Source organism: Carassius carassius, chromosome 34 (genome assembly GCF_963082965.1).
Source record: "Carassius carassius chromosome 34, fCarCar2.1, whole genome shotgun sequence".
In the NCBI taxonomy this organism is placed as follows: Eukaryota; Metazoa; Chordata; class Actinopteri; order Cypriniformes; family Cyprinidae; genus Carassius; species Carassius carassius.
The window spans coordinates 1,943,099-1,962,803 of record NC_081788.1 but is presented as its reverse complement, the minus strand read 5'-3'; the positions used below and the strand labels follow the sequence as shown (position 1 = coordinate 1,962,803).

At 37.2% G+C, this 19,705-nt stretch overlaps 1 protein-coding gene across 1 annotated transcript; it reads right to left on the bottom strand.

The window, feature by feature from the left end:
• Window positions 1–904: 904 nt before the first annotated feature.
• On the bottom strand, window positions 905–15,754 carry chdh (choline dehydrogenase). Its single transcript, XM_059523703.1, has 8 exons — window positions 15,596–15,754; window positions 13,685–14,456; window positions 12,438–12,589; window positions 9,465–9,594; window positions 4,814–4,948; window positions 4,550–4,692; window positions 2,758–2,860; window positions 905–1,932 (listed from the first exon to the last, which is right to left on the bottom strand). The coding sequence occupies exons 2-8, from the start codon at window positions 14,403–14,405 to the stop codon at window positions 1,514–1,516; spliced, it is 1,803 nt and encodes a 600-aa protein (XP_059379686.1). The 5' UTR covers window positions 14,406–14,456; window positions 15,596–15,754; the 3' UTR covers window positions 905–1,513.
• Between the last annotated feature and the right edge of the window lie 3,951 nt (window positions 15,755–19,705).

Here is a 19,705-nt window from a genome sequence, read left to right as displayed (position 1 = left end):
GTTAATAACTGAACTGCAGGCAGTTTTTAATGAAAAGCAAATTAATAACCTGTCTGACTTTCCTCAATGGAAAGAAGATGCAGTTACAAAGAATAGGCACTGAAGCATTCATGATTCATACAGAGCAAGGTATAAAAGTATTGTGAAAACCGTCAATTTGTGTGCTATATTCCTGTGACTCAGCAGCTTTGAACAGTAGAGTTCAGTGGATATCTTAACATCAGCTCCAGCTGTGCTCACGAATATAGTGATGCTAGGATCATTTCAATTAATTGGTCGCTTTTATAATCTTTTTGAAAGCTTCAAGTTTAAGAAATAACATTGTACAGGTTTGGAGAGTAAATGATGATGGAAGGAATAATAGCTTATTTAGCACATGCTGTTCCTAAAAGACTGTATGTTTGTCTCTGTGATGTTCAACGGTTTGATGTAAACACCAACCTTTCCTTTCTAAATGAAATGTTTAGCACTTAGAATAACTGCCTTTATCGTTTTCAAGATACTAGACATTAAAGAGGATCTATTTTTAACCAAATGTCTGATTACAAAGGCTTTAAAGTTATGTATATGTTGAATGAATGGATAAATTATGAATGTTTTAACAGCAAAGCAAAACTGATTTCCTTTCATTTTGAAGGAACATGTCTATATTGTTTCAATCAATTATCCAGATATCAATCAATCAATTATCCATATATGAACTAAATAAGTTATTTTCATGTTTTTTTAAAATGGTCTTTTACCCACAATTAAATGCAATTATAAATCATTGTGTGTATTGAAGTGAATATGAACTGAAGGCCTTCAAGTTGTGCAAATTATTATTTCAGGTCATCCTGGTGTCAGACATCTGCATAGACAATATTTGGCTGTAGAAGCACATTAAAATCAATTATCAAGAGACTTTTATAATTTAATCATTTTATTATTTTTGACAGGTACAGTTATTATTTAAGACAATCATGGAAAGTAGTGATTTTACATGCACTGTCAATCTTTTAAAACTGCACCACTGTGTAGTTGTATTTAAAAAATAAAATTAATCCATCATACCAGTATAAAGAAAGGTTCTCCTTTTCTCTCCATGTAAACAAGAAAAAAGTTATTTGCATATATAACTGGTTCCTAGCGTTAGGTTTAGCAGCTGAAATGTATTATTTAGTGTGGAAATGTAAACTGGAAATATCTATGCTACAAATGGCTCTTCTTTGAAGAGCGTGATATTAGTCGGTTTCATTACAACTTAGAGAATCTCATGAAATTGGTCGAACATGTCTGGTCATACTTCATCAAATGTGTTAGGAATTAACCTTTTGATTAAGGTACATTTAAATTTAAGACAAACGAAAATCAGTCACTTTCTGGATAAAGATAAGCTGTCTTAAGACTGAAGAGTGGTTTGATCATGTGGCAAAATGATTCATTCATATCTGGAAAACTGGCCTCCCATTATTTGAAAGCAAGTCTAAACGTGTTCTCCCACATTGCCATGAACGGCCAGGTCAGAGACGTCTTATCTCTGCGTCTCAAGAGTAATGGGCCGGTAAACAGGAACTCCAGGGTCATGGAGCGAGGGACTCCCTTTAATGGCATCCGCTGCCTTTTCAGCAATCATTATGGTGGGGGCGTTCAGATTCCCGCTCACCATGCTGGGCATAATGGAGGCGTCCACCACCCTCAGCCCCTGCAGACCGTACACACGCAGAGTAGGGTCCACCACCGCCCTGCTGTCTGAGGCGCTGCCCATTTTACATGTGCAGGACGGGTGGTAGGCGCTGTCTGCCTTCTGCCGGACAAAAGCGTCGATCTCTGCATCAGATTGGATGGCGGAGCCCGGCTGCACCTCGGGGCCTCGGAAAGAGTCGAAGGCTTTTTGAGCGAAGATTTCCCGTGTGAGCTTAATGCATTCTCTGAACTCCCACACGTCAGTGTCTGAGGGACATTAGGAGATGGGGAACATGAGGCAGTTAGAGAAACTACAGCACAGTTATGATGTCAGGATTATCCATTCAAACATTTCAACACATATAACTAACTTATGGCCATGAAAGGGGGCATGCTTTGGCTAGTTTCGTCTAGACCATTGATGATTACCATGTTTCATCTCAATACGCCAAAGATACAGCCTCACTTCTATTTTGGGCCCTCACAATCAAATCTGCTGATTCATTATGAGAGTGTTTCGTGAGGCCTAATGGTTAGCAATTCGGACTTGTATTCCAAAGGTTGCAGGTTCAAGTCTCTGGCTAGCAGGAATTGTAGGTGGGGGGAGTGAATGTACAGTGCTCTCTCCACCCTCAATACCACGACTGAGGTGTCCTTGAGCAAGGCACCGAAGCCCCAACTGCTCCCTTAAAGGGATAGTTCACTGGTCCCCATTGACTTCCATAGTATGAGAAGCAAAGAAGAACACTATGCAAGTCAAAGGGGACCAGCAACTGAAGGAAAACAATCCTTTTAAGTTACAAGAAATTAGTGGAAAAGAAACCCTCTATATGAGTGCTTTGGTTATTTTTCATGCTGTAGCTAGAAAATGATGGCTGCAAAAGTAGATTTTTTACTTTTAATGTTATATTATTTTTATTGCAATATTGTTATTTCAGGAAAGACAAAAATAAAACGGCCATAATTGAAATACGGGCTACTGATTTCGTCTTATAGGATGGGGGACAAAGTCCCATCGTTACCGTAGAACAGGTCCATTACACAGAACAACATGGTGCCTGAGGCCTGAGGGTGAGATCGGAGTAAACGTACCAGTGGAAAGGTAGTTGGGTTGGATGATAGGGTGCGCAAGCGGATCTTTACTCTTCAGTTTGAGCCACCCAACACTCGTGCTCCTCATGGGTCCAACATGAACCTACACACATCACAGAGAATCCATAAGTGTGCATTAACAAATGTGCCATCAGGGCAAAGACTGCAACTGTAGTCAAAGTCAACGGATAAAAGTGATGAAAGTCAACATGTACTTCCTCAGCTGCAGATGAATTAAAGAGGTGTTCACACACACAAGCATTCATAGTGACGTTAATTTCACATAAAATTGTCGGCGTTGCGATGTTGGCATGTTTAGCGATGGAAAGTCAAATCTTATTTTCAGGTAGCAAATTTAAGTTATAAAAAAGTTTGGAATTGTTTCTAAAACGTTGAAATGTGCAATTCTCTTGTTGTTATTAGAATGTTATTTAAAGGTTCCTAATATATTTCTTACAATATTCTTACACATTTTTACCTAGAATGTAATTTATCTTTTTTATATTCTAGGATTATAAAGTGTCGTATCATAAAAAGTTTTCTCTAGGTGTTATGAGAACATATATCTATATTCATAAAGAACATTCAATTATATTTTGTCCTAACATTTAACTTAAAAAAAACATTAGTGAAAGTCATGATGTTTCCCTTTCCCTACTACTGTTTTGAAAAACTATTATTGTACCCCACATCACCTCCATTGTCAAAGTCTCACTTAGTAAAGGGATTGTTTCTCCTGTTTTAAAATGGCACCAGTTACAGCTTTTCTAAAAAAAAAGCCTAGGAGTGATACTGCTGAGATGTCCAATTATCGGCCAATTTCTAATTTACCATTCCTGGCAAAAGCAGGTGGTTGTTAGCCAACTCCAAACTCATCTTGACATGAATAGCCATCTAGAGACTTTTCAATCTGGGTTTAGGTCTGGACATAGCATGGAGACTGCTTTAGTTAGGGTCTTGAATGAGCTTCTTGTTATAGCTGATTCTGGGGCTTGTGGCATTTTGGTTGTGTTAGATCTTAGTGCTACATTGACAGACTACATAGATGGATTGGTCTATCTGGAACTGCGTTGAACTGGCTGAAATCCTGGTTTTTCCTATAAGGCACCTAAGTAATGGAATGCATTACCTGTGTTTATTAGGAATGCTGCTTCCTTGGATTGTTTTAAGAAACTTAAGACGTACCTTTATACTAAAGCTTTTAATTTATGACTTATCACTAGTATTAAGTGTTCCTGTAGCTCAATTGGTAGAGCACTGCGCTATCAAGCGCAAGGTTGGGGGATTGATTCCCCGGGAACACATGATAGGTAAAAATTGATAGCCTGAATGCACTTTAAGTCGCTTTGGATAAAAGCATCTGCTAAATGCATAAATTTATTTTATTATGATTTTTTATTACTATGATTTTTTTTCCGATATCTGTAGTATTGGTTGGCTTGTTATTTTGTTTGCACATGTTGTAGCGCTTTGAGTATTAAGAAAGGTGCATTCAAAATAAAATGTATTACTATTATTATTAATATTATTATTATTTTATTATTATTAATAATAAGAGTGTTCATGTTGCGATCTGGTTTGTCTCTGTCCACAAACAGCGATGTATCAGAAATCACCAGCATTCTGAGCCAGTGTGATTCACTAATAATCTTGTATATGATATGATTCATGATGCACTGCTGCCATTTATGTACAAACACATTTCTTTGCAGAAAGAAGTGTGACTCTTTAGGCTTAACAACAGAGAACACAGATAGTGTTTGATTAGCAACAGCCACTAAACTACTCAGACCTGGAAGGCTTCGATGTTGGATTTAACTCTGCCGTGATCGATGACCTGAGAGGGCAGGAAATGGAACTGAATATCAGGATGAGGAACACCAGGACGACTACGAATGAACCCGCCGCTCTCCAGATGAGCCGTCGCACCGTAACCTACAGCACAACACACACAGTGTGTTAATGTCTGGAAACGCTTTCATGCTCTTGACAGGCTTTATGAGAAGCACACGACAAAACCAGAGCTCTTTCCGAACCGAACGTTCAGATTTATTACCTGTGAATCTGAGAAGCCATTCCAGGCCGATCTTCAGCATGTGGAAGGGCTTCTGGGCTTTGTAGAGTGTGATGGGTTGAGTACAGCGATGCTGCACATAAATCTCCAGATGATCCTGCAGATTACAGCCCACACCTGTAAACACACACACAGCATTCCTTCATAAGCACAGGCCACATTCAACCCCTTTGTTAAGTTTTTAATCGCAAATTCACTGACATTTGAAACAGCATGTCTCCCACCTCCCAGCAAAAACAGGTTTGAGAGCTCATTCTTGTGAATAAAAATAAAAATACATTAATAACAGTTTTATAACAAACACAACAAAAATGCATTGCAAGTTTCATACTAAAGTAAAAATGCAGACCAATGTGATGTCGCTTATATCATGTTTTTTGTGTATAATTAAGGCCCGTTCAAACCAAGATTGATGACTACAGTTTACTGTAACAATAACTATATTAGAATTATAACATTGTTTATCGTTGTGTGGCTGTTTTAAATTCTGTACACTCTATAGACTATAGACTAGCGCTAATATTAGTGTTCCAATAAAACACACTAGTTTGTAAACCGTGTGATATTTCTAAAAAAGTAATCAGGCACACATTTTGCCACGAGGCAATTCTTTTTCCCTAAATTTACTTTATGATTCCTTGAAAATTGTATTTTCTATAGAAGCCTGTTGTCGCCACTGAATAATAATTATTAAAAAGAAATTCACTTTTTCATCTCACAATTCTGACTTTTTTTTTCACGATATAAACTTAAAATTGCATGTTATAAAGTCAGAATTGTGAGACAAACTCGAATTTTGAGAAAAAAGTCAGAATTGTGAGATTATATCCTGCAGTGCTGACATCATTGCTCAGAATTGCGAATATGTATAATGTCTCACAATTGCGAGTTTATATCATGCAATTCTGAGATATAAAAAGTCACAATTACCTTTTTTATTTTTTATTCAGTGGCGGAATTATTATTTTTTTAAATGCATTTAAATAAAGAGTAAAAAAAGCTAAACAAAAACACACAATCCTTTACAGGTGACTTTGCAGTGAATTCTAGAGTATTCAAGGTTCAAATGTTTGATGTTGAAATCTGAAATCGATTAATGTTCACTATAAATTTGCACATTAGTTTTTAAAGGTCCTATGACATGAAAATTTCACTTTCTGAGGTTTTTTAACATTAATATGACTTCCCCTAGCATGTATATGGTCCCCAAGTTTCTAAAAATTTTAATCGGTATAAATCAAGATTTTGCTATCTTTCTCTGCCTTTGAGAAAATGGAAGCTCAAACGGGCTGAACTTGAATCTCCTCTTTGTGACGTTGTAAAGAGAAATGTTACCTCCCCTTTCTCTGATTTGCCCGCCCAAATATTTACATATAATTCAGTCGCAATGTCAGCACAGGCGTTACAAACAGACTTTTATGATATGGATTCGACAGCACCGGCACAAACAGTGAGTAACAGTGTTTTCTGATGTGTAGTTAATCATTCAAGTTCACACAGACTTTCTTTCTAAATCGTTTAATACTGTTTATGCATCAGTGAATCAAGCCAGTGACTAAACGATCAACTTCACGTTGTTTCTCTTAGTAGCAAGAAACAAATCTGTTAATAACGAATCTGTTATTTAAATTGTGATTTTAACTACAGAGAGCGATCAAAGAACGCTCCCTTTTTTTCGGAGCTGTCACACATCGCGAGTATATATTATCTGCACACTTGCCCAAACTGCCGTTACAATGAATGACGCTGTTATGCTGCACAACAAAGCTCTTACTGTATTCATGTGTTTGCTGTTAGTTGTGGTGAAAGCATTTTGTGAGAGAAAACGTGTTGCAATAATGACGAGATCACTGCATTCACGCGATAAACAGACTCTGTCTACTCAATGCTCATCACTGCAGCCTTTCATGTGATGGGAAAAGATCGATAAAATAATTATATAATCAACAAATCCACGATTTGTTTATCTCGGCAGCTGTAGTATATATATATATATATTTGAGAGGGGTCCACATGTAATACGCATTTCAAATGCAAGGATGTCAGCCAATCACAACAGTTGTGGTTTACTCGGAGTCTCACAGCAGACACGCCCCTTCAAACAGAGCATTCAAGCCAGAGGGCTAATAACAGGATATAAAAATGCTTTTTATTTCTAAATTTTAAATGTAAAAATCATACTAACAATATAAGTACACCTAAGGAAACATTAAAAAGCATTTAAAGAAAAGGAAATAATCCATGTTATGGGACCTTTAAATAAGAATGTATCACAGACTAATCTGCTCTGGAAAAAGAAAGCATTTTCTAAAGAAAAGACAAGAAATCATGACTGTGAAGTGATAAAGTGACTAAATAAGTGTACTGCTGAGTCTTACCAGCTCATCTTCTTTACTGGCCCAGCAATGTCTAAAAACAGTCCCGTGGCCATGAAACATGAGCATCCCTGCTGAAAGCTGTGTGTTCTTAGTTCACTTAGTTCTCACTCTTCGGCTGGAGTGTGTTGCAAGTGTGCAAACATAAGAAAGGATTTGCTTGTCACTGGAGTATTTTATTATGTCAAAATCAGGTGCTCAAACCAGGGCTTGCAGGCCAAAGTTTGCCCATGATGCCCTTTGATTTGCCATCCCTTATCACATGATCAGGGAAACAAATCTTAATTTCTAACTTATATCTTTGCTAACAATTTTTTTGCTTTACTTTTGCATTGAAATGTAAAAAATATTTGAGTGGAACGGGAGCTCTAGTGAACTGTGACCATTGCATACAAAGTGGTTCATGATGCAAAACAGTTTCATGAAGATCGTTTCATAGTACAACCAATCTATGGGTATAACTGCAGCTGTCAAAACACGAAGAAAAAAAATATCAGATTTGTTTTGGTGGCCTAAATGGCCTCTAAAATAATTGCCAGAGCAGTTGAAGCTGCTTTGCACTAAAGCATCCATTCAGTTTAATGAACATATGGCATTCACATTTACATTTGCCAAGTCGAGCGATATACAACATATATCCTGTTCGCATTCTTAGAGTCTGCTTAAAATCAAAACAGACAATTGATTTTCTTATTGCATGTTCCTGCTCCTATTGTGAACATCATCTTTTTACCACAATCTTTTATCAAAAATGTCATAACTTGCACTTCCTGTGATATGAATAAGTTGCTGTCTATGACACGTGTGAGGTCAGGCAATCTCGGATCTGCCTTCATTCTGGAAAATAACTTATTCATTACAAATATATTTAAATACACGACAAACACATTTCAAGACATTTAAGTATATATTAGATTACCATAAATGACGGTGCTAAAAAACTTCTGTCGGGATTTACTAAAGACACACAGTGAAATATTACTAATGAAAATGCATGGATGCAGACATTTTTGCAGCTGATCTTACTGCATTTGCATTTGTAAGCGTTTCCCTTTCAGACACAAAATACATGTTTTAGGAGCGTATTTATATCAATCAACGTAACATGATTTGCGGTAGTCAGTTTAAAGATTTTGCGCCATTATTAAATCCCAAAAGAGCATATCTAAACCCAAGCAGATTACCTGCACCTGGTTATCATCGACTCTTGTGTTGGTCATTATGGAAATGATCTAGCTGTGTCTGTGTTCTTTCATTTGTATGTTGTGAAGGACTGTGAAACCATTTGAAAATGTGTGTTGAGTAAATAGATAGAAAATCATGGGGTAAAAATACACATTAAGCAATAAATGTGTTTTAAATTTGATCAGATAACAATAAGTTGTTGATGAGTGCTGATGCGTATCATTTGCAGCAGATGCACTACTCTGCTGAAGAAAATAAAACTGCATATGCTGTTAAAGGATGTTCTGCTTTGAGCTGGTCCTTGGCTAACTAGCTCCAGAACCTGAACCATGCTTCAAAACATCCCTTACCAGCATATGCTGTTTCTTCAACATTAAAACACTAGTAAAAGCATTGTTAGTCTGTATTTTGTAATATAGATGGACAAAAACAATAATAAGTTTGATCAAATGGACTGTATTTAAATATCTTCTGTTACTTTCAGGTCAATTTCAGTAAACTAGTTACTTCAGTAGCTTGATAAACACCTAATCTTATAAATCACAACTAAATATACTAACTCACTTATGTAACACTTGTCCATTTAGTTCACCTAATGTTGTTATTATTATTGATGTTGTTTATGATTGTTGTTAGAAAAATCCTATGTTGTGATATGAAGATGAAACATTTAAATAATTGATTTAATGTTTCACTTAAGATTTTCATTAAACTGGTTAAGTGTATTGTTTATCTGACACAAACATACAAACGAACAGTATCTTTCACAAAAAAAAAAATTATTATTTCCATGATAAGTAATCTGGAAATAGTAATAAATGACAGGGTTGTCTATTTAACTGTATTTGTAAAGGTAGGTGTTTATTAGGCTATTGAATTAACTAGTTACAATACAATTAAGTGTACTTCTTTTCCATAAGAGACACAATACATTACTAAAATGTTTCATGTTAATTTAAAGTGAACAGCCAGTTTTACCTCCTCGCTAAAGCCAGTATTTACTCGCATGGAGCTGGACTGAAGGAGAGGGCAGACCTTGATGCTACACTACATAAAGAAGGAAATGGGGTCACCTGGAAGATGCTGTATAACAGGAATATCATGTTTGCGAAGATCATCTGCGTTTCCCACTCCAGACAGCAGGAGGAGCTGTGGAGAGTTTACGGCTCCACCGCTGAGAATGACCTCCTTATCAGCAAAAACCTGAAGTCAACATAAGAGACATACACTTGTCAACAAATCACAATTTAGTTTATTGTTTTTTTTTTTATCTAAAGGACTGAGTGAACGTGAAAGACTGATGGGCAGATAAGAAACCATGGAGCATGACCTTCATCGCTTATCAGCAGTCTGTTACAGACATTCTCAGAACTGTTGATCTGTTGATGTGGTGAAGGTCTGGTGGAAAAAAAGTCCCAATTTGCCTACTGTGACAGATTATGTAGGTTAATCAAACAGATTACACATCCTGCTTACTGAACTTGACACGTCAAAGGCTTAGATCTTTAGATCTCATTTAGCACAGATCTCTGATAGACATGAACAGCACAGTTCTCAAAGCCGTGCTTTGGAAAATGCTTCCTTCACAGCCAGGATACAGATAATCACATCCTTATTCAACGTAACATCCTGTCTACTGGGGTTGCTTCATCTGGTTGCTTTTCTGTGCTATACCACAAGAGTTCTGTGAAGGGCTATTTAGATAATAAAAATGCATTTGCTTGATTGTGTCTTATCATAATGTCTTAAAAGTGTCTTCTTTAAATGTGCCTTGATGCAAAAGCACTGTCTGTTGAGTCAGGTACAGACTTGGCTGTGAAAAACCCCCTGTTTGAAGATTTAAACCGGTTTAAAGGTAAACACATGCAGTTTAACGCTGCATCTACTCCAACACCTTCTGTAAGGCACGTCAATCACATGTTGTGACTGAATACTGTTAGATTCCACTAACCAGTGATTGACTTTTATTCTAACAGCAATAAAAAGAAAAATAGCTGTTAATTTACTCATCGTCAGGATTTTTTTACTTCGGTAGAACAGTAAAGAAGTTTTTTTTTCCATTGAAACTGTTCCCTGTTGTTACAGTTGTCTTCCTGCTCATTTTGACATTGACCTAGTTTCTGTCGCTCCTTCATTAGTTCCCGCGTTTAGTATCTGTTTCTGTTCTGTTCTGTTCAGTTCTTTGTCTGTTATTAGTTGATGTGGATGTATTTTTGCTCTGTTGGATTGTCTCTATGGTTCTCTGTGGATTTATTAAAGACTGGACTAAACTACTTTTCTTCGCTGTGTGCTTTAACTAGCTTAAGCTAAACGTGACACATCCCTTAGTGAATATATATACATATATACTTGCGTACACACAATAAATGTATAATGGATTAGAAGCACTGTATACTTATTATGAAATAAATGTATTTTAAATAAATTATAGCATAGGATTTTTTTTTACGAGGGTGGTGATTCATAAAATGCATGTCAATGGAAGGAGGAAGAAAAAAAAAAAGCATATAAAGGCAAGACTAAATGAATAAGGTGGCTCCTGATAATATATTGAGGTCTTATGAAGCGAAACAATCGGTCTGAACGTTATTCAGAACATAATTTCCTATAATCCAGAGCCTCAGGCAAACAGGAAAGTCTGATTTGTTTCCTTGAACTGGTTCTTTTTGACCGTACATTGCAATGCGTTTAGGTAACATGCAATGCATCATGTGTACACAACTGTATTATTAAAGGACCCAGTATCTCAATAAAAAGAATTGCATCACAAGAAGGATCTGCTTTGTGAACTGGACATCACTCCTGACAAAAACAATAATGTTGTAAATATTGTTAAGTTTTTTCTTACAGAAGGATCATTTCACTTTATAAGACCTCAATATGTACCATCAGGAGCCACATATTAATTTAGCCTTGCCTGTATATGCATTCTTGATTCTCAAAGTGCATGGATTTGCATTTTATGAATCATTTTAAGGACCACAGTTTCAGTTAAAAATCTTCTTGTTCTACTGAAGAAATCGTCATCTAGATCTTGGAAGACCTGAGGAAGATTTATTTACAAGCTTAAAGCCCAAATATACTATAACAGCATTCATTAGGTAGTGCACATGAGAAGTCAAATGTGCCTATACGCATTCATGACCAACGTAGCATACTTCGAAAGGTTTAAATTCTCTGCTGTGTGCAATACATATGCCTTGACCGTTCTTCACTCCAAATTAACACCATTTAGCATTTTCCCTTAAACCGCAGGGTTTAAAACATTGGCTATGTTCACATGTCCAATTTTTGGTTGAATGCGATTGATGAATCTGACTGTAGTGTTTACATGAACACTAAATAAAGTGATCGGGTTGATGAACGCATTTGTATGTCACAAGCTTCAAATCGGAAATTTTTTTTTTATTAGATTTTTTACATGCACACACTGCACAAATATAAAGTTTCTCACTGTGTGCACATAATAACCTCTCTCCTACACGGTTTCTTTATTTGTTATTTAACATCAGAATTAATTTCTATCCATTTATAGATAAATATAGCCTTCATATAAACCACTGTGCCATGCTGCTCATATTTATCACGAAAAAAAAGCCCTCCCCGCACCCAAAACAGGTTGCCTATGGATGAGTATCTTGAGTGTTCTGCTCCACTTCACCGCTGTAGAGTGAAAGGAGAGTTTTATAATGACAGGACATGCATTTATACAACACTTTATTCAAAAGTACTTCATATGTAATTACATTATTTCAGCATCACTGCACATGCACAGTCCTTTCAGTCTCGTGGTTCAATCCGATCGAGTGCTTACATTAGAAGAGGAATAAACCACCCCCTTCAATCTGATTGAAATGTAATTCCGATCGAGCTCATTCTGATCGATTAAGGTGTTTACATGAAGGATTTTTAAGTCAGACTGAGGCATCAATCCGATTACAAACGGATTATTTGGTTGCATGTAAATGTAGCCACTGATAACCCAGTGGTTCAGTGCAGTGTGGAAAGCTAATTTGACTTAATACTAATGAGTTAATTTTTTTAACCTTTTTCGTCTGTCCATTCTGCTGGTACTCCACCCCTCTCGCGCGGGTCCCATCAAACAGAATACGGGTCACCATGCAGCCGACCTCTGTTCTCAGATTGGCTCTGGACAGCACAGGCCGGAGGTAAGCACTAGCTGTGCTCCATCGTTTACCTGTGGGAGAAAAAGGAGAGAAGCTGAATTTGGCCGTCACAGATTCAAGCACAGAATTACACTATTACTAGTGCTCACATTAAGGATTAAACTCTTACAGACATGAATGATTCCTCAGATCACGTGCAAGAGGCAAGATGTACTGTTACTTTTGTTCTTCAGCTGGCAGATGCTTCAAATGAGGGGCGAAAACACCCCAGACTTGCATTGCATTACAGGGAAGTCCTGGCCTAGTGGTTAGAGAGTTTGACTCCTAACCCTAGGGTTGTGGGTTTGAGTCTCGGGCCGGCAATACCATGACTGATGCCCACTGTGTGTGTGTGTGTGTGTGTGTGTGAGAGAGAGTCACCATACTTGCCTGAATGTCACGACACTTTCATTACGATGCCTTAATTCAAGGAATGGCTGTAAGTTTTTTTTTTTTCATATCATACGGTATTGCTATATATCACGATATTCATTTACCATTTATAAGGAAGGAAATGCTTAATAGAAAATTTTGTACAAATTTAATATAAGAATAATCTTTAAGCAATCTTTTAAAATATAACAATTAATTTACAACAAAACACTGCATTTTTTTTTTTTTTGGTCAAATAATGCTGCATGACAGATCTATATAAATTAAAACATGGATGGAAAATGTTTTTTGTATGATACAAAGTATAACTACTTTGAAAAGTACATTTTAATATACAACTGATATATTTCAGTCATAATTTCTTCAAGTTAAACCTTTTTTATTCATTTATTTTTTTATTTGCTGTTCTTTGAGATCTTTGAGTTTCAGTGTGTATTTGTCTGTAGTGGGACGCTAAGTATTTAATCATGCATGCCTCATGAAAACTTTGTGAAGTCACTCTCGCAAAAGCATTTATTGAGACGCAGTGAGCATGACGCTGTTTGAGTTTGTGTATCAGACTAAACGGCGCCAGTCATTCACACAGAGACACGCAGAACTTACTAAATTCACTGGCTTGCTGTTTTGTTCATTTCTGCTGTGTGTCAGACTGTTAGATTAATGTCCAGAGATATGTCAACGTAAATTTGATAATGGTTTGTCGTCCGGCCCTAACTTCCTTTCCTAACGTTCACCTCTGTGGATGGTCATATCCATCCAGCCCACTCCTTCCTGCTGGAATCCGTTCATGTCATCGGTGAAGGGGTATCCAGCCTGCTGGCCCGCTTCGATGAACGCATGGTGTAGAGGGTGACTGGTCTTTCCTCGTGTCACATGCAGCGGGCCGTCGTCCCCTCGGTATCGATCTCCTCCCAGCTCATGCGTCTGGGCCTTGCGGAAGTATGGAAGACAGTGATCGTAGCCCCAGCCCTCGGCCCCCTCACTCTGCCAGCGGTTGTAGTCCTCAGCGTGCCCCCGAATGTACACCATGGCATTGAGTGACGATGAGCCGCCCCAGACGCGTCCACGAGGCCAGTACATCACCCTGTTGTCCATGTGCGCCTGAGGTAGCGTGTGGTAAAACCAGTTGTACTTGTCATCGCAGAGGTTATAGGTCAGAGCGGCCGGCATGTGAATCTTCCAGGACAGACGGGTGCTTCCCAGCTGCTTGTCTTTGGGTCCCGCCTCCAGAAGCAGCACTGAATCGGATGCGTTCTCTGACAGACGGTTGGCCAGCACACAGCCTGCAGATCCAGCCCCGACTATCACATAGCTGTGGGATGCTGTGCTCTTATTTACTGCTGTACTGCTGTACCTGTGCTGCTGCAGCAGTGGGCATGAGTTTGGCAAACGTCGCACACCAATGTACCTGTGAAGGCTTGATGTGAGCCTCACAGATGATGAGAGACACGGCATACTGATGGAGATCTCCGCTTTCAAAGTACTGCACTGATGGTCATCGGAGGCCTTGAGAAAACACACACAGGATTAAACACTGAGTTCATGAAATTCATCGTGCTTGATGCTGGGTTTGGATTTACTGAAAAGTCTACAAAGTTAAACACACTTGCAAGTGCAATTTCTAACTATGAAATACAGTCCAGAGATTTAGGAGCACTAATAAGTAAATCTTCAACATTAATATTAATTCAACTGATTCACTAAAATGCAGTGATTGATTCAGGAACAATAAAAGTGACTTCATTTCACTGAAAAAAAGTGTCTTAATTATATTTCATTTAATAAATATTTAATATATACATATTTAATATGAAATAACCATTTTACGAAAGCAATAATGCACTTTGTGCTACTGCTGTATAGTGAATGTGCAAATCATGCTTAACACCTTATAGATGTTTGCTGCTATATTCACAATAGAACACGGTCTGGTGTACCTAATGATATAATGGATATAATGTAAAATACCATTTAATTATGTGTATAATTAAGAGCACAATGTTTCATTTAGGCAGACAAGAACTGGAGACAGCAATACAATATGTGAGGAGAGGTTAATTATTAATTTCTAATGATTTTATTTGAACAAGAGTAATGTGACTGTAATCTGATGTGTATCTAACAGGGTTGAGTAGCAGTCCAACAAGCCTACAGTGTGGCATGATTGGATCACAGTTTGATCAAAAGGATTAAATAGGAATAAGACTGGTGGATGAACTGAAGTTTAGTTCTTTGTAATCCAGACAGGTTTTGATGGGCTAACGTTACAAAGGCCTTTAACCTACTCGGAAACAAATGATAATCAATGCTTCAGGATGATAGGACTCCAACAGCGATCACAGGACTGGTTAACTTGAGCTCTGTCTGATCGTTGATTCACAAAAAAAAAAAAAAAAAAAAAAGTCCAGGTCATTCACGTTTATATATTTTACTTCTAAATATTCGTTCCTTTTTATCGCACAAAACATTCCAAAGTGAAACATTCCACGTCTAAATCTTGTTGTGCTACTTTTCCTATCAAAACAACAGACATTGAGAGGATAGTACAGCGAAAGCCGCACGATCACAATAGCTGTTGCTGTTTTCTATAACAGGACGTTAGAAACATACAGTTACAAGTGACCACTGACTGAAAAACAGCTTACCGTGTAGTGTTCTTCACGCAGTGCGCACAGCTGAACCGGAGAGGAGTGGAAGGTCTCCGAGTGTAACTCCTCCCACTCGACTGTCCTGCTGAGACTCAAGTGGCCGTTTATGACCTTGTGGGTGTTTTCAAACTGCTGGGTGTTTCTAAATCTTGCAATCAAAATGATCCCCCTTACCTTATCCCACCCCTAAACCTACCATCACTATGACGTCAGCCAATCAGGTATCATGGTCTAAAAACACCCTGATCTGGTTACTCCCATTACTTTCCTGCAGAGACCTATACTTGTTGCAGAGACCTTTACTTGGTCCTGCTGCGCACTGTGGGCGGAGTCTGTATTTTAGCCCCTCCCACGCCGGACTGTCCTTGCATTCATGTCTTTTCCAACTTCCCCAAGGCAGCCATGATCGTTCGACCCATTGTTGTCCAAGACTTATATACATTCTTAAATCTGAAAAATTTGCAATAAAATGCAATTTATTAAATTTATATTTTTTGTAACATACTCGTGGGAAGCCACAGTGTCATTGAAGAACATAAATATGACACCCAAGTCTACAAGGACAAATGTATACCATTTTTAAGAAAGGTACAATTTTGTAAAATATGTACAAATGGTGAAATTATATTTTTATGATATATGAAATGCTAGCTATGAAACTAGACTAAGTCAAGTCTTGTGCTCAAGCCCTAGATCATAGCAAGAAAACATACAGAGAATCCAATACACCAGCTATCTGCCAAATGTATCACACTATAGGATTACAGAATGCACAAAACATAATTTGCTCTTAAGAATTTAGCTCCAGTAATATTAAATATTTTACATTAAAATGTAAAACCTTGCAGTCTTGCAGATGGTCTTTCCAAGTAGAGCCGCAGTGTGTTTGTCTATGTATATATATATATATATATATATATATATATATATATATATATATATATATAATATTATGTTCATACACAGCTTGAGTTGTGTTTAGTTTTAACTCTTTCTTCCATTTTGGGTAAGAAAAAAATACTTCATCCGGTACTTAGTGTCTTCCACAGGGCCGCTGCTGGCCAAATGGGTGCCCTAAGCAGGAATGTATTGTTGTGCCTTCCTCAAATATTTAAAAAAAAAAAATTATAATTCGTAAATAATACAATGTAAATTAATACATTGTATTATTTACGACTTACAATTGTAGCTCTCAAGATTTACCTATGGCTATGACTTTATTATGTCTCTAATTTATTTTGTAGTCTCAAGCATTCAGAAATCATGCAAAAGAAAATAAAGTAGTTTTACTATAATAAAACCAGGTTTTGTTTTTGTAACGTTTGTGATGTCCACATGTTTTTACAAATTACAGAGACTGTCATCTATAGCAAAAAGGTGGCCAAAAATGAAAGATGTAGTGAATATTTGAATTAAATGTTTGGCCAACATCCTAAACAAGGATTTGATTGTCCTGTAAGTGTAGCAGCTACAATTACCAGGCCTTTGGCTCCCTTTGCATATGTAATAACATGTAATACACATAAATTGTTTATTTTGTATTAGCCTACATTACGCATTTTAACAGTGTTATTAAACAATCACTATTGTCTCGTTGTTTTTTTACATTATATAATGCATTTAAGTAGTTTTAAAGGCTATTGATGGCTTAGGTTGGTTTTTATAACAACAGCAACTAAAATATTGTATTAAAACTTATTTTTAAATTATTATTTGAAGAAACAAAAACATGGTTAATTTGCAGTTGCCATGGCTACAAGAACAATGATTTTTGGTGTTGATATTGTTAAAACCATGGTTAATTTTCGTAAGGGAACCTGGAAACTCAGAGAGAATATCAGATGTGTTGGTGTTGGTGAAATTATTTCCGACATGAAAACTAGTTTTTAACGTCAACAGCCAAAAAAAAATAAAAAAATAAAAATAATAATAAAATTTTTTTTTAAAATCACAGGAATGTGCCTAAAAGTAATACACGGGACTCATTTTCACCTAAATGATTTACAATTTATTTTAATACATATTGAAAATGTATAAGGTTTGCATTGTAGTTGACATCTAAATGAACACATAGTTGTTTTTATGACTGTAAGTCTTTCTCCGCAAATGCTACTGAGCTTCAAATGTGCATTTGAGCCCGTTCGGTTGTGAAAAAGTAGCATATGATTAAGCAGTCACAGGATTGGGCTCGCGCTCCATTCATCTCTGACGCAGCTGATGTGTGATCTCTCCTTAGGACTTGTGGCCAGTAATACTAAAGTGAAGTAGTTTTGCTTTTCTGTAGTTTAATTGCTCTCTGCATCTTACAGACGGCGTTACCTGAGCAGTCAAAAGCTGTATTTATTGCATGGACGGAGCAGAAATTTAAGTGTCTAAATCATACACACAGCTCCATTGAATGATAAATGTGTTTTAACATTGCTGATGAACCGAATATAGAAAGGAAATTGTTAAAATAGCCCCAGCATTAACATCGACCTTGAAATAAGAGCACAAGGTTTATCTGATAAACAGATACATGAAAGAAACGTTTGTTGCTTTAGCTAACAGATATCTGGTGCCTTTTCTCTTTTCATCATTCGCTGATGGAGAGGAAAAGTTAAATAGCTACTATAGCATTTTATTTTGTGAAAAAGAGATGAAGTTTTCACACTGAAAGAGAAGTGATCTCGCTCTCATAGACTAATATTTTATATATATATATATATATATATATATACACACATACATTTAGCAGAAGCTTTTATCCAGAGTGACTTACAAATGAGGACAGTGGAAACAATCAAAAACAACAAAAAGAGCAATGATATATAAGCAGAGATGTATAAAGTACTAGAGACCCAGACTTGAGTAAAAGTACAAGTGCTCTATCAAAAAATGACTTGAGTAGAAGTGCTCTTTAAGCACCACACTTTAGTAGAAGTACTAAAGTATTCAACATTGTTTGTACTTAAGTATTGCAAGTAGTCTATTTGAAAATTTACTACTCAAGTATTGAAAGTAAAAGTACAAGTATTGTGTTATGTAGTTATTAAAGAAAGTACTCAAAAGTTTGAACATATTGTTTTTACTATTTCAAATGATTAACCTAAAGGACAATCACAATTCCTTTGACTGTAACTTTTTGTAAACAAAAAACAGATTAAAGGGTTAGTTCGCCCAAGTTGCAAAATTATGTCATTAATAACTTACCCTCATGTTGTTTCAAACCTGTAAGACCTCCGTTTATCTTCTGAACACAGTTTAAGATATTTTAGATTTAGTCCGAGAGCTCTCAGTCCCTCCATTGAAGCTGTGTGCACGGTATACTGTCCATGTCCAGAAAGGTAACACTGTAAAAAGTAATACCTAGATCTAACTTATAAAAAGTGAGGCAAGTGGCTGCATTGGATGTTTTAAGTTGAGTCAACTTGCAGTCTTTGCAAGTATAATAAACTCTGTAACATTACTTAATTGAAACACAACAAAATCAAGTTGAGTTAACTTATAAGTGCTATATTACTCAGTTAGATAAACTTAATTTTCTTGGTACATGTAACGTATTTATGTGTTGCTACAAGTAACCTGTACTCATTTTAGTTAGGTTTTACGAACTTTATGTTCATAGTAGACTTTCCCAGGGAGGCTGAGAAGTGTGATCCCCCTGTAGTTGGAACACACCCTCCGGTCCCCCTTCTTAAAAAGAAGGACCACCACCCCGGTCTGCCATCCCAGAGGCACCGTCCCCGACTGCCACGCGATGCTGCAGAGGCGTGTCAGCCAAGACAGCCCCACAACATCCAGAGACTTGAGGTACTCAGGGCGGATCTCATCCACCCCCGGTGCCTTGCCACCGAGGAGTTTCTTGACTACCTCGGTGACTTCAGCTTGGGTGATGGACGAGTCCACCTCTGAGCCCTCAGCCTCTGCTTCCTCAATGGAAGACGTGACAGCGGGATTGAGGAGATCCTCGAAGTATTCCTTCCACCGTCCAACGACATCCCCAGTTGAGGTCAACAGCTCCCCACCTCTACTGTAAACAGCGTTGGTAGGGCACTGCTTCCCTCTCCTGAGGCGCCGGACGGTTTGCCAGAATCTCTTCGAGGCTGACCGATAGTCCTTCTCCAT

What these genes read in the sequence shown, in the direction of transcription:
- chdh (XM_059523703.1), bottom strand. Translation starts at nt 14,405, where the DNA reads ATGCCGTGTCTCTCATCATCTGTGAGGCTCACATCAAGCCTTCACAGG. An exon ending in GGATATGACCATCCACAGAG is followed by an intron (nt 12,590 to 13,684) that starts GTGAACGTTAGG and finishes TTTCTCCCACAG; the next exon opens with GTAAACGATGGAGCACAGCT. An exon ending in ATGGCTTCTCAGATTCACAG is followed by an intron (nt 4,693 to 4,813) that starts GTAATAAATCTG and finishes GTTGTGCTGTAG; the next exon opens with GTTACGGTGCGACGGCTCAT.